This window comes from Podarcis cretensis (assembly GCF_951804945.1).
Source record: "Podarcis cretensis genome assembly, chromosome: 7".
NCBI classification, from domain to species: Eukaryota; Metazoa; Chordata; class Lepidosauria; order Squamata; family Lacertidae; genus Podarcis; species Podarcis cretensis.
The window spans coordinates 91,210,237-91,223,723 of NC_137176.1; the positions used below are offsets into that span (position 1 = coordinate 91,210,237).

General features: G+C 48.1%; 1 protein-coding gene and 1 long non-coding RNA gene across 2 annotated transcripts in view; both read left to right on the forward strand.

The window, feature by feature from the left end:
- The window catches only part of LOC307220579, a 71,762-nt gene that overhangs the window by 28,308 nt on the left and 29,967 nt on the right, over window positions 1-13,487 (forward strand). The window lies entirely within an intron of this gene.
- Window positions 6,574-13,487, forward strand: part of NAPRT (nicotinate phosphoribosyltransferase) — a 34,433-nt gene continuing 27,519 nt past the window's right edge. The window contains exons 1-2 of the mRNA XM_079984368.1: window positions 6,574-6,811; window positions 13,344-13,471. Of these exons, the coding sequence (XP_079840494.1) occupies window positions 6,589-6,811; window positions 13,344-13,471 (351 nt within the window). The 5' untranslated portion in view covers window positions 6,574-6,588. The remainder of the gene's footprint in view (window positions 6,812-13,343; window positions 13,472-13,487) is intronic.

Sequence of the window (13,487 nt, forward strand, 5' to 3'; positions counted from 1 at the left end):
CATCCCTGACCACTGGTCCTGTTAGCTAGGGATGATAGGAGTTGTAGTCCCAAAACATCTGGAGGGCGAGTTTGTCTATGCCTGCCTTAGCTTTAAACATCGGTTAGTTCTTGAGCGAGAAGGAACATAAGTGCAAGGAGACAGTTTGTCCAGAAGCGGGAGATCCTCTCTATGAGGTTAACAGTTGCACAAAATCCTCCTTAGGGTGGAGTTAAACTGGAAAGGGAATGTTGGTCTGTACACCAAGGTGGCTCCCATGCTTTTCTACTGATTGGAAGAACTTGGCTTGGGCTGTAGGTCCAGTTTACATGTCAGGCTAACATAGATGTCAGCACAACCTGCCCTAGTAGGATGAGCAAAGTAACCCCACCGACCTCTTCTCATGCAGGCAGTGGAAGAGCTGCAATGTCTTGGTTTCACGGTCCTGGCTGCTTGAACCAGGTATGATGGGCATCTTCAGATATCTACAGTGGTGCCCCGCAAGACTAACGCCTCGCAAGACGGAAAATCCGCTAGACGAAAGGGTTTTCCGTTTTGGAGGTGCTTCGCAAGACGAATTTCCCTATGGGCTTGCTTCGCAAGACGAAAATGTCTTGCGAGTTTTTCCGACTTTCCCCCCTTTCCCCCCTTTTTCTAAGCCGCTTATCCGCTAAGTCGCTAATAGCGCTAATCTGCTAAGCCGCTAATGGGCTTGCTTCGCAAGACGACGAAACCGCTAGACGAAGAGACTTGCGGAACGGATTCTTTTCGTCTTGCGAGGCACCACTGTAAAAGGCTGTCCTATGGAGGGTGGAGCAAGCTTTTTTTCTCCTGCTCCAGAAGGTAGGCCTTGATCCAGTGGATTAAGTTACAAGGCAGGAGATTCCAACCCATCTATAGGGCAGAACTTTCTGACAGTAAGAGCAGTTCTACAGTGAAGCAGATTCTCACAAGAGGGGGTGGACTCTACTCCTTTGGACGTTTTCAAGCAGAGGTTGGATAGACATCTGTCATGAATTCATTAGTTGAGATTCCTGTGTTGCAGGGGGTTGGACTAAATGACACCCCCCCCCGGGTCCCTTACAACTCTGTTTCTGTGACTTCGAAGAACTCTGAGCAGTTTCAAAACAAGCCAGGTTCAAAGCAGGGGAGGGCACCATGTTCTGGAATCTGCCCCATATCCCTACCCTAAATTTCATGTTGCAATAGACTAGTTTGCAATAAGCCATTGTGTGCTCTGCTGCCTTTTTGGGGTGTTGGAGAGGAAGGCTCGCTCTTGTAAGGACTAAGCATGCATCCAAGGAAACGGGGGCAATTGGCAGGCCCCCAGCTGGCTCCAGCCCACCGGCCGGTGTGCCAGGCGAACTCCGGTCCTTGGTAAATCTGCGACACAGGCTTTAGAAGACACTGCACACTATTCAGCAGAGAGAATGCTGTGCAAACAGAAGTGGCATGAGAGACTGAGCATATTTACAAGCAGGTTTACTCAGTGTAGATCAGGACAAAAGGAAACATGTCTGATCTCCTTCATGTCCAAAGCAAACAGCATAAGCAAAAGCTATACACACAACGGAAGTTCCCAGCAAGCTGTGCTGGAATGTAAACAGACATGTGACATGCAACAATTCCACATGCCTGTTCCTTAAGGTGGAACGGAATTCTCAACGAGGACATGTTCCGCTTCTGCACAGAACTTGTCTCATCAGCACACTTCCAGGATGGGCATTTCATGGGATCAGATATGTGGTGCATTAATGTCTGCAGTGTCAGCTCTACATGAATAGATTAATGATGTCAGGGAACCAAGGAAGCAGCTGGCATCTGCTTATACATCCCATCAACAAATCCTACTGCTGTTTCGGCAGGGAAGCTTCTAAACTGCCTTTGCTTTGAAACCTTCTAAGCTGCTGCTGTGTTTGGTTTGGTGAGACCCTGCTGAACAGGGGCTGCAAGGCCAGACAGGTTTTACATGTTCGTAAGATGGTAATATGGGACGCGGGTGGCGCTGTGGGTAAAACCTCAGCGCCTAGGACTTGTCGATCGCATGGTCGGCGGTTCGAATCCCTGCGGCAGGGTGCGCTCCCGTCGTTCGGTTCCCAGCGCCTGCCAACCTAGCAGTTCGAAAGCACCTCCGGGTGCAAGTAGATAAATAGGGACCGCTTACCAGCGGGAAGGTAAACAGCGTTCCGTGTGCTGCGCTGGCTCGCCAGATGCAGCTTGTCACGCTGGCCACGTGACCCGGAAGTGTCTGCGGACAGCGCTGGCTCCCGGCCTATAGAGTGAGATGAGCGCACAACCCTAGAGTCTGGCAAGACTGGCCTGTACGGGCAGGGGTATCTTTACCTTTACCTTAAGATGGTAATAATCCCACTAATGAAACAGCTACGACCAAGCCTGATACTAGCAGGAAGAAAAGGTGAAATTCCATCTTTGCTTTGAAATCGGAGAGGAGGAATTAAGAATGGGAACATTCAGTAATTTCCACTGGCCACGTTGCATCCCCTTAATTAACCAAACACACCTCAACGTGAGCAAAGAAGCAGGTGCAATGCTCACACCTCCGTATAGTTAAGGAAATCACACTATTTTAGCTCTGAATGCTGCACCTCCTGGGCTCTCAACACAGGTTGGCTCTGTTTCTGTAGCCCACTTAGGATACTAGAATCTGGTGCCTCAACATGAACTGGTGCATCTCTCAGCCTTGGGGTGAGAGATTTCTCCATGTCCTCTTGCTAGCATTGGTCAAAATGTAACATAGTCATTGGATTATTTTTTAAAGCCAGGTTAGTTTCTTATGGGATCATGAAATTGTTAATGGAGCTTTGATTCTTAATGCTTCGGTGTTGGGGTGTTCAAACAGGAGGGACTGCTTTAGTACTCACGCTGCGTAATAAATGGCTACTGTTAAATCCTATGGTTAAAAAAAAAATTAGCGGTGGAGAAGAAGTTTGTGGGCAGTACACAGTCATGGTTGGATTGCATCCTGCTGTTCAAAGGTAAAAGTCACCTCATTGGCCCAACCATCACTGATCAGTGCCTGAGCATCTGCTGTGCCTGCAAGAGATCTTTGGTTTGGTCCCTGGAATCTCCAGGTAGCAGAGATGGGAAGAACTTTCTGCCTAAAATTCTGGAAAGCCACAGCAGGTCAGTGTACACAATACCCTGATGGACCCCGAGGTCTGGTTCAATATAAGCTTTCCCTGTTTCTATATGTGAACTGCATGCTTCGCAGAGCACATAGTTAAGCTACGGATTCACTTCTGCAAGATGTGATGGCCATCAAGTTGGATGGCTTTAAAGGAGTACAGTGGTACCTCGGGTTAAGTACTTAATTTGTTCCGGAGGTCTGTTCTTAACCTGAAGCACCACTTTGGCTAATGGGGCCTCCTGCTGCCGCCGCGTTGCCGGAGCACGATTTCTGTTCTCATCCTGAAGCAAAGTTCCTAACCTGAAGCACTATTTCTGGGTTAGCGGAGTCTGTAACCTGAAGTGTATGTAACTTGAAGCGTATGTAACCTGAGGTACCACTGTACTGGACAAATTCAAGGAGATGTCTATCAGCAGATACTAGCCATAATACAGTGGTACCTCGGTTTAAGAACAGCCCTGTTTACAAACTATTTGGTGTGCGAACTCCGCAAAACCGGAAGTAGTGTTTCAGTTAGCGAACTTTACCTCGGTCTACGAACAGAAGCCGAACAGTGGAAGGGCACTGGCGGCGGGAGGGCCCATTAGGGAAAGCCTGCCTCTGTTTAAGAATGGATTTCAGAACGGATTAAGTTCGTAAACCAAGGTACCACTGTAATAATTTTATTATTTTATACCCTGCCCATCTGGCGGGGTTTCCCCAGCCACTCTGGGCAGCTCCCAACAGAATATTAAAAACACGATCAAACATTAAAAGCTTCCCTAAACAGGGCTGCCTTCAGATGTCTTCTAAAAGTCAGGTAGTTGTTTATTTCCTTGACATCTGATGGGAGGGTGTTCCACTACCGAGAAGGCCTTCTACTTGGTTATACTGTGCCTCCACTGCTGGCGGGACGCAGCTTGCCCCTAGCTGCTGCTGGGAATCTCAAGTGGGGAGAGTTCTGCTTGCAAGCTTCCCCGGGATGCAGGGGCTTTTTTAGACCTCTAGCATCTCCCACAACTGTAGCAAATGCACAGGCACTCAGGGAGACCTATACACGGCCATTTGAAGCGCCCCCACTTGTAAGTCTAAGGTCTAAAACTCCTTCATGTATTGGGTGAGCAAGGACTTCTCTGCTGCAGTTGTCACTTGGGCGCGAACCTGCCCTGGAGTAGTAGGCATTTCTCCAAGTGCAAAACACAGAAAGGTGGAAGCAGGCAAGTTTCTCATTTCCACCGCCCTCCACTCTAATAATAAAATAAAATAAAATAAAATAAAATAAAATAAAATAAAATAAAATAAAATAAAATAAAATAAAGAGAAGAATCATGTCTGGGCATTTTGCCACGTATTCCACCTCAGTTTATATAATTCCTAGAATCAAGTTGGAAGTGGCCCTGAGGATCATCTAGTCCAGTGTTTCCCAAACTTGGGTCTCCAGCTGTTTGTGGACTACAATTCCCATCATCCCTGGACACTGGTCTTGCTAGCAAGGGGTGATGGGAGTTGTAGTCCAAAGACAGCTGGAGAGCCAAGTTTGGGAAACACAAATCTAGTCCAACCCCTTGCAATGCAGCAATATCCCGTTCCCACATGCGGGGGGTTGAACCTGCGTTATCAACCATGGGCATAACCAGGATTTATTGGGGGGGGGGGTTAGAACATCAGTTAAGTATTTTTATTGATGGGGCAGCTGCTTAATGCTTAAGATAAAAAAATAGGAATGGGGTGGGGTCAGGGCCAGATTTAGGTTTGATGAGGCCCTAAGCTACTGAAGGTAATGGGGCCCTTTATATGTCCGGCTGTCCTTTGTCAACAACAAATTGTCACTGTTTTTTGTGTTGAATATACAGTCCTACCTCAGTCTGAATGTGCTTCAGGCTGAGTATTTTCAGGTTATGCTCCGTGGCAACCCAGAAGTAATGGAGTGCGTTACTTCCGGGTTTCGCCGTTCACGCATGCGCAGACGCTCAAAACGATGTCACACGCAGGCGCGGAAGCGGCAAAACGTGACCCGCATACAAACAGACACACCGTTGCGTCTTACGTTCTATTCAGGATGCGAACAGGGCTCTGGAACGGATCCCATTCGCATCCCGAGGTACCACTGTATGCTAATTTATGAACCTCATAGGTATCTCAAGCCATTTGCACGTTGCCGTGCAACCAGTCCATGCAGAACGTAGGCACCCTATATATAGAAAGGAGCAAACCAGTGATATTTTAGGGAGCGGGCTAGCAGGCGGGGCCCATGACTTACATCATAGGAGCCTACACAACACAAAACACGGTTGTTGTATGTAGGTTTTATTCTATTTGTTTTTAATCTTATATTTTGGAAATGTACATCCAGTGTTTTTTTCCGGGGTTTTTTTTTGGGGGGGGGGTGCAAGGGAGTGGGTCCGTATAGTTAAAGGTCCGTATAGTTAAAGCTATGGTTTTCCCAGTAGTGATGTATGGAAGTGAGAGCTGGACCATAAAGAAGGCTGATGGCCGAAGAATTGATGTTTTTGAATTATGGTGCTGGAGGAGACTCTTGAGAGTCCCATGGACTGCAAGAAGATCAAACCTCTCCATTCTGAAGGAAATCAGCCCTGAGTGCTCACTGGAAGGACAGATTGTGAAGCTGAGGCTCCAGTACTTTGGCCACCTCATGAGAAGAGAAGACTCCCTGGAGAAGACCCTGATGTTGGGAAAGATGGAGGGCACAAGGAGAAGGGGGCGACAGAGGACGAGATGGTTGGATAGTGTTTTCGAGGTTACCAGCATGAGTTTGACCAAACTGCGGGAGGCAGTGGAGGACAGGAGTGCCTGGCATGCTCTGGTCCAGGGGGTCACGAAGAGTCGGACACGACTAAACGACTAAACAACAACAACATAGAGCTTCTCCATCTTTGACCCTATATATAGAAAGGAGCAAACCAGTGATATTTTAGGGAGCGGGCTAGCAGGCGGGGCCCATGACTTGCATGGTAGGAGCCTACACAACACAAAACACGGTTGCTGTATGTAGGTTTTATTCTATTTGTTTTTAATCTTATATTTTGGAAATGTACATCCAGTGTTTTTTTCCGGTTTTTTTTTTTGGGGGGGGGGTGCAAGGGAGTGGGGCCCTAAGCTAGAGCTTGTTTAGCTTAATGCGTAAATCCGGCACTGGGTGGGGTGCTTGGTGGCTCGCGCTACTCCTCCTCTGCGGACCCGCAAGGAGCTTGCAAGGGGATGGAGAGGGCACTGCATGCCCCGCGATGCCTTCCCGGGTCTGGCGTGCGCGCTCCAGCCGCTTGCCCTCGGCCTACATCTCCCAGGCGCCTTAGGGGGGAGGCGGCGCCTGCCCTCCTGCCGCCCCGCCCAGGGCTGCCCCCTTGGCACGTGGGGCAACAGGGCGCCGCCGCGGGACTCCGGAGCCTGGTGTCCTCGGCGCGCCTTCGAGGGCGCACAGGGCGCAGCGGAGGGCGCAGCGGAGGCGGGCGCGTCTGGGTGCCATGGGCGAGCCGGGTCCGCCGTGGCGCCGCGGGTCTCTGGCGCTGCTCACCGACCTGTACCAGTTCACCATGGCGTACGGCTACTGGCGGAGCGGGCGGCACCGCGAAGCGGCCGCCTTCGAGCTCTTCTTCCGCCGGTGCCCCTTCCAGGGCGCCTTCGCGCTCAGCGCCGGCCTGGCCGAGTGCCTCGCCTTCCTGCGCGCCTTCCGATTCTCCCCGGCAGGTGAGCGCGGGGTGGAGGGGCGCGCAAAAACTTGGCAAGGGCGCAGGGGGCGCGGCTCTGCTTCCCATGGAAGCACTCTGCACGTGGCCAGAGGCTCCGCGCTCCAGGCAGCCGCGCAGCTGAACTGATCGATGGGGAGGAGGCGGGGAAGAAATAATAATAATTTATTAAAACAAAAAAAAATTCCTTCCAGTAGCACCTTAAAGACCAACTTAGTTAGTTCTTGGTATGAGCTTTCGTGTGCATGCACACTTCTTCAGATACACTGAAACAGAAGTCACCAGACCCTTCTATATAGTGAGAAGGTGGGGAGGGGTATTACTCAGAAGGGTGGTGGGATTGGGTGATTGGCAGATAGCTGTGATGAGCCTGTTGACGACTCTTAACGACTGCAATAGGTCTTACAGGAAAAAGCAAGGGGTGAGAAGGTGAAAAGGTGTTGTAGAAATAAATTTGCAGGGAGGTAAAAAGAAACTATATAAGAAATATGTAACTGTGTGGTATAAAACAAAAAAAATTCCTTCCAGTAGCACCTTAAAGACCAACTAAGTTAGTTCTTGGTATGAGCTTTTGTGTGCATGCACACTTCTTCAGATACACACCATGCATGCACACGAAAGCTCATACCAAGAACTAACTTAGTTGGTCTTTAAAGTGCTACTGGAAGGAATTTTGTTTTGTTTTGACTATGGCAGAACAACACGGCTACCTATCTGTAACTGGAATAATTTATTATTTATACCCCGCCCATCTGGCTGGGTTTTCCCAGCCACTCTGGGCGGCTTCCAACAGAATACAGTCATGCCTCGGGATGAATACGCTTCAGCTTAAATATTTTCAGGTTGCGCTCCGAATTAGGTAACCTTCCTAATTTGTGAGGTTCGAAGAAGGTGGTTAAACTGCTTTTTGGAGCGACTGGCTTGTGTGTTGAGCGTATGGCTCTCATGGGGCAGGTCTGACTTCCTGGGTTGCAGGATTTGTCCTGCCAAGTGAAAGGGGAGCTAATTCTCAGCTGTGTTGAGAGCAACCTTGCGGGGTCTACTTCTGCTCTGCACATAGCTGGGTAATGGACTCCCTTTTCCCATAGGAGTTAAGAACCCCATGTAAATCAAAAGTCTGCATGTTTTCACAGCACATGCAGGAGCTGATCTTGCAAAAGAGGTCAGTTCAAAAGCATGCCAGTGCAAGTAGATAAATAGGTACTGCTCCGGCGGGAAGGTAAATGGTGTTTCTGTGCACTGCTCTGGTTCTCCAGAAGCGGCTTAGTCATGCTGGCCACATGACCCGGAAGCTGTCTGCAGACAAACGTTGGCTCCCTCGGCCAGTAAAGCGAGATGAGCGCCGCAACCCCAGAGTCGTCCGCGACTGGACCCCTGCTTTCAAACTGCTAGGTTGGCAGGAGCTGGGACCAAGCAAGTTGCGGGGAATCGGACCGCCGACCTTCTGATCGACAAGTTCTAGGCTCTGTGGTTTAGACCACAGCGCCTCCTGCGTCCCATACCTTTATCTTTAGGTGGAGGTATTTATTTAGTGCCTGGTGCACGATGGGAAGTCCCTGCCCTGAGGAAGATACAGTCTAAAATTTGACTCGAGAAAAATGACAGAGGAATTGGGGAGGGGGAAAGTGGAAGTGGAGGGAGGACATAAGAGCTTGCAGGATCAGGCCAATGGCCCATCCAGTCCAGCATTCTGCTCTCATAATGGCCAACCAGATGCCGTTATGGGAAACCCGCAAATAGGATTTCAGCACAAGAACAAAATTTCCTGTGGTTTCCAGCAACAGGCACTCAGAATCATTGCTGCCTCCCACTGTGGAAGCAGAGCATGTGACCACTGTGGCCCTGATCCCTCGTGTTTTCTTCTCCAGCTCTTTTTCAAGTGTGGCCTGACATTTTCCCATTTGGCGGACGCCAGACCATGTGCTAAGTGAAACATTTACAGCCATTTCCCTGGGCTTTGCAGATATTTCCTGATGTCTCTGGGTTTCCCGAGGGCTTCTGGCACCTTTCCCTGCTAACCTTTGATCAGCAGGGGAGAAAGAACCTGCTCCCTGTAAGTTTCCATAACTTGGAACGGGGAATGGAGGCGGCAAAAGAGAAGAGGAGAAGAAGAGGCTGTGCTTGACTGAAATTTGGGCGTGGGAAACAGGAATGAGTCCAGCTACGCAGCAAAGGCTGTTTGTGTGTGTACATAATTATGCCTTTATCTCCCGTGACACCTAACCAATTCTCCGTCTCTGTCACAGCCTTGTGGAACGAGTTAAAATCCTGATAACCCATTAATCTAAAAACACCAGAAAATTATCTCTCTTTGAAAGTGGTATCTCAGACTTTGCTTACAGACTTAGTCCGGTATCAGTTCAACAGAATTTTCTGTGTATTATCTTAAACAGATTTTCTCCCCCAACCAAACATACTCATTTATTATATGCTTTATATATCTTTTCTGTTTGTTTATGGTCCTTCCTGCCAGCCAGCCGGGCATCAAAAACCCCTCCTCATATTTTTGTTTTTAATATTGGATGTTTTGTTATGTTTTTATGTGTATGGGAAACAAATAACTCAGAGTGGCTGGGGCAACCCAGACAGATGGGGTGGGTATATATAATAAAATAATGAAATTGTTGTTCAATCATAGAATCTTAGAGTTGGAAGGGACCCACGGGGTCATCTAGTCCAACCCCCTCAATGCACCCCCTGCACGGATGTTGTTTCACCAGTGACTCTGTCATGCCAAGTTCTTGTTCTGAAGGCAGCCCTGTTTAGGGAAGCTTTTAATGTTTGATGCATTAGTGTATTTTAATATTTTGTTGGAAGCCTCCCAGAGTGGCTGGGGAAGCCCAGCCAGATGGGCAGGGCATAAATAATAAATTATTATTATTATTATTATTACTACTACTACTACTACTACTACTACTACTACTTGTTCACACCGTGTAGCCTGGTACCAGAGTCCCCGTTGTCATCCTGTGACTCTAGAGCTGGGGTCAGCAAACTTTTCTACCAGCGGGCCGGCTCAATGTTGTTGTTGTTATTATTATTATTACATTTTATTTATACCCCGCCCTCCCCACCCAAAACCGGGCTCAGGGCGGCTAACACCAGTATAAAACAATTGTTTGAAATACAACTTAAAAACAAGATTAAAACACAACATTAAAATGCAGCCTTATTTCAGTAGGAACTCAAATCAAAAACTTTTTTGGGGGGGATGAAAACGTCAAGTCTTCCCCAGGGCCATCTGTCCAGACTGGTCCTATGTGGGCCAGGGAAGTCCCAAAATAGGAGTTCCATCACAGAAGAAGAAAGGAAAGAGGGGAAGGGGATCAAGTTGATTCCAAGCCAAAGGCCAGGCAGAACAACTCTGTCTTACAGGCCCTGCAGAAAGAAATCAGATCCTGCAGGGCCCTGGTCTCATGAGACAGAGCATTCCACTAGGCCGGGGCCAGTGTTGAAAAGGCCCTGGCTCTGGATGAGGCTAATGTGACTTCCTTAGGGCCCAGGACCTCTAGGGTGTTGCTATTTATGGACCTTCAGGTCCTCTGCGGGGCAGACCCACGGGACAGGTGGTCCCGTAGGTACGAGGGTCCTCTAAGGAAGAGAGGGAGGGACAGGTGGGATACATGCCCATGTGGCTCCTCCACGTTACACAGAGATGTCTTCCTGGTTCATAAGAACACCAGAAGGGCCTGCTGAGTCAGGTCAGTGGCCCGTCTAGTCCAGCATCCTTATCTCACAGTGGTCTGAAGGTACCCGAGCTCACGAGCATCTCTCCCCTCCTGCGGTTTCCAGCAACAGGTATTCAGAAGCATCACTGCCTCCAACTCTGGAGATAGAGCGTAGCCATCCTGGCTAAGCAGCCTTCCATAGCCATTGGTCCAGTACTCTTTTCAAGCCATGCACCGTATTTTTCGCCCCGTAAGACACACCTGACTATAAGACGCATCTAGTTTTTAGAGGAGGAAGGGGGGAAAGCCCTGTGTTTTTGAGGATCAGCACACAGTTGTGCAGCCTCTTTTGCAAAGGGGAAAAGCCCCCTTTTTTGAGGATCAGCTCAAAGTTGTTGAGCTTACTTTGCAAAGGGAAAAAATCCAGTTTTTATGGGGTTCAACTCACAGTTCTGCAGCTTCTTTAGGAAAGGAAAGGGAGCCATTTCTACAGTTTCCAGATTATCTAATCAGCCAATCACACGTCGCTGGGGAACCAAACAGCCTCCGTCTGCAGAACATTCAACAATGGAGGCCTGGGCAAGTGGCTGGGGCCGGAAAGGGAGCCAGCGATCAACCACACATAAGACGCACAGACATTTTCCCTTTTTAGGAGGAAAAAAGTGTGTCTTATGTAGCGAAAGATGCGGTAGTTGCTAGCACTCCCTGCCTCCTGTGGCAGGGAGTTTCGCAGTCTAACTCTGTGCTGCAAGCAGTTATTCTGCCTGCCCTGATTCCCCCGAATCTTCATCCCCGCTCGCAGCTTCGCATTGTGATTCAGCTGGGATTTGTCCTTCTGCTGGTTGCATCACATCCCAGTTTCTTCCCTTTGTGGTTTGGGCTGTTGTTGACTGGACGATGTTAACAAAGCCCAGGGCCAAGGATGAGTAGAAATAATGAGGCTGAGTTTTGCAAACAGAACAGATTAAAAAAAAATGAAGGCCTGGTAAACAGAGACCTTCTGAAAGTATTTAGGGTGTGTGTGTTATTGTGGGGGTTTTTTGTGCGTCTGAGAGCACTCGTCCCCATGGTTTTAGGTATTATAATTTTTATTAAATTTCTAAAATTTCACAATTTGACTTCAAATCAAATAATTACATTGCTGAAATCATTTAATGTGTCAGTACGAATGGGAGTTGTTAATATTGCAGTTGCTGTATAAGGGATTGTTATTTTGACTGGAGTGTAATTGAAATTATGTAATAAGATTTTGGAATGCAGGAATAAAGTAAATTGTCAAACCATCAATACTAGTACATGGGGGCCCACCTAAATTTTATAATTTGGCCTCTGTATGATTGGTATTAGTAATTGTATTATAATTTGGCATTGTTATAATGAGGCTATTATTGGATCATTCTAATTGAAAACTAATAATAATAACAATAACAATAACAACAACATTGCTTTGTAAACTGACTTCTGACCCATACCTCCAGGTTCATATATCTGACTCTTATCTATTACAGAAATCTCTCTAATACAATTACTTCTTCATTTTTCTCCCTCTGCTCCCATCTCTAATGCTGCCCACGATTTCATTTTGCTATAATGCTTTTCCAAACAGGACAGGAAGGGCCTCCAAAACACTTGTCCCCCTGTATATGTGCTTGTTCATTTTAGTGCTCTTTGCTGTAACAGAATCTCGGAAGAGAATTAGCAAGAGGTCTATAATGCAAAAATATGATGTAAAGGTAAAGGTAAAGGGACCTCTGACCGTTAGGTCCAGTCGTGGCCGACTCTGGGGTTGCGGCGCTCATCTCGCTTTACTGGCCGAGAGAGCTGGCGTACAGCTTCCGGGTCATTTGGCCAGCATGACTAAGCCGCTTCTGGTGAACCAGAGCAGTGCACGGAAACACCGTTTACCTTCCCGCCGGAGCGGTACCTATTTATCTACTTGCACTTTGTCGTGCTTTCAAACTGCTAGGTTGGCAAGAGCAGGGACCGAGCAATGGGAGCTCACCTCGTCGCGGGGATTCGAACTGCTGACCTTCTGATCGGCAAGTCCTAGGCTCTGTGGTTTAATCCACAGCACCACCCAACCAAAAGGCAAACGCCAAAACCATCACCTCTAAAACCCCAACCATATCAACACCCACATGCCTAAGAGAATAGGAACACCTTCACCCAGTGAAAAGCTAGCAATTTATATAGATTTGTACCTTGGAAGTTGAACGGAATCCATTCTGGAAGTCCATTCGACTTCCAAAACGTTCGGAAACCAAAGCGCGGCTTCTGATTGGCTGTCGGAAGCTCCAATCGGAAGCCCCGACGGATGTTCGGCTTCCAAAAATAGTTTGCAGACCGGAGCAGTCACTTCCGGGTTTGCGGCGTTCGGGAGCCAAAACGCTTGAGAACTAGGCTGTTCGAAAACCAAGGTACGACTGTATGGGTTTCTGGACGTGTGACAGGATTGGGCAAGGAGGTTCTAAGCTGCATCCTAACTCTTCACCTCAGTCAAATGCTACCTGGAGAGAAAGGTAGTGTCAGTGGATTTTAAAGGCTCAGGTTTTTCACTCCTCTGATAGGCTTGGACCAGCTCCTTGCTCCTAATCAGGGTTTGAATCTGGTGTGAGTTTTCTCCAGCTTCTGTTGCATTGAGTTGCTGCCTTAAAGCGACTGATTACGTGCTGCTCGATATAAAAATCTGCTTCTGCTAACACCATTTTAAAGAAAATAGCAGCTGGGAAAGCCGAAAGGGTGTTTAGTTTTGGTTTTTTAAAAACGCTTTCAGCTTTTCTGGGCATCGCCCCTTTTCCTTCAAACTGTCCCTTGGAAACTTCCCCTGTTGCTCACTGTTTCTTGGTGTGAATCCTTCCTTTCCAGACATCGAGTATCTCGAATCTGTCCTTCCAGCTACCACGGAGAAAGCTTTCTTTGATTACCTGCGCACGGTGGATGCATCCGAAGTTTCCGTCTCCTCCGCTCCAGAGGGATCCGTTGTCTTCGCCAGGGTGGGTGTTTTCAAGG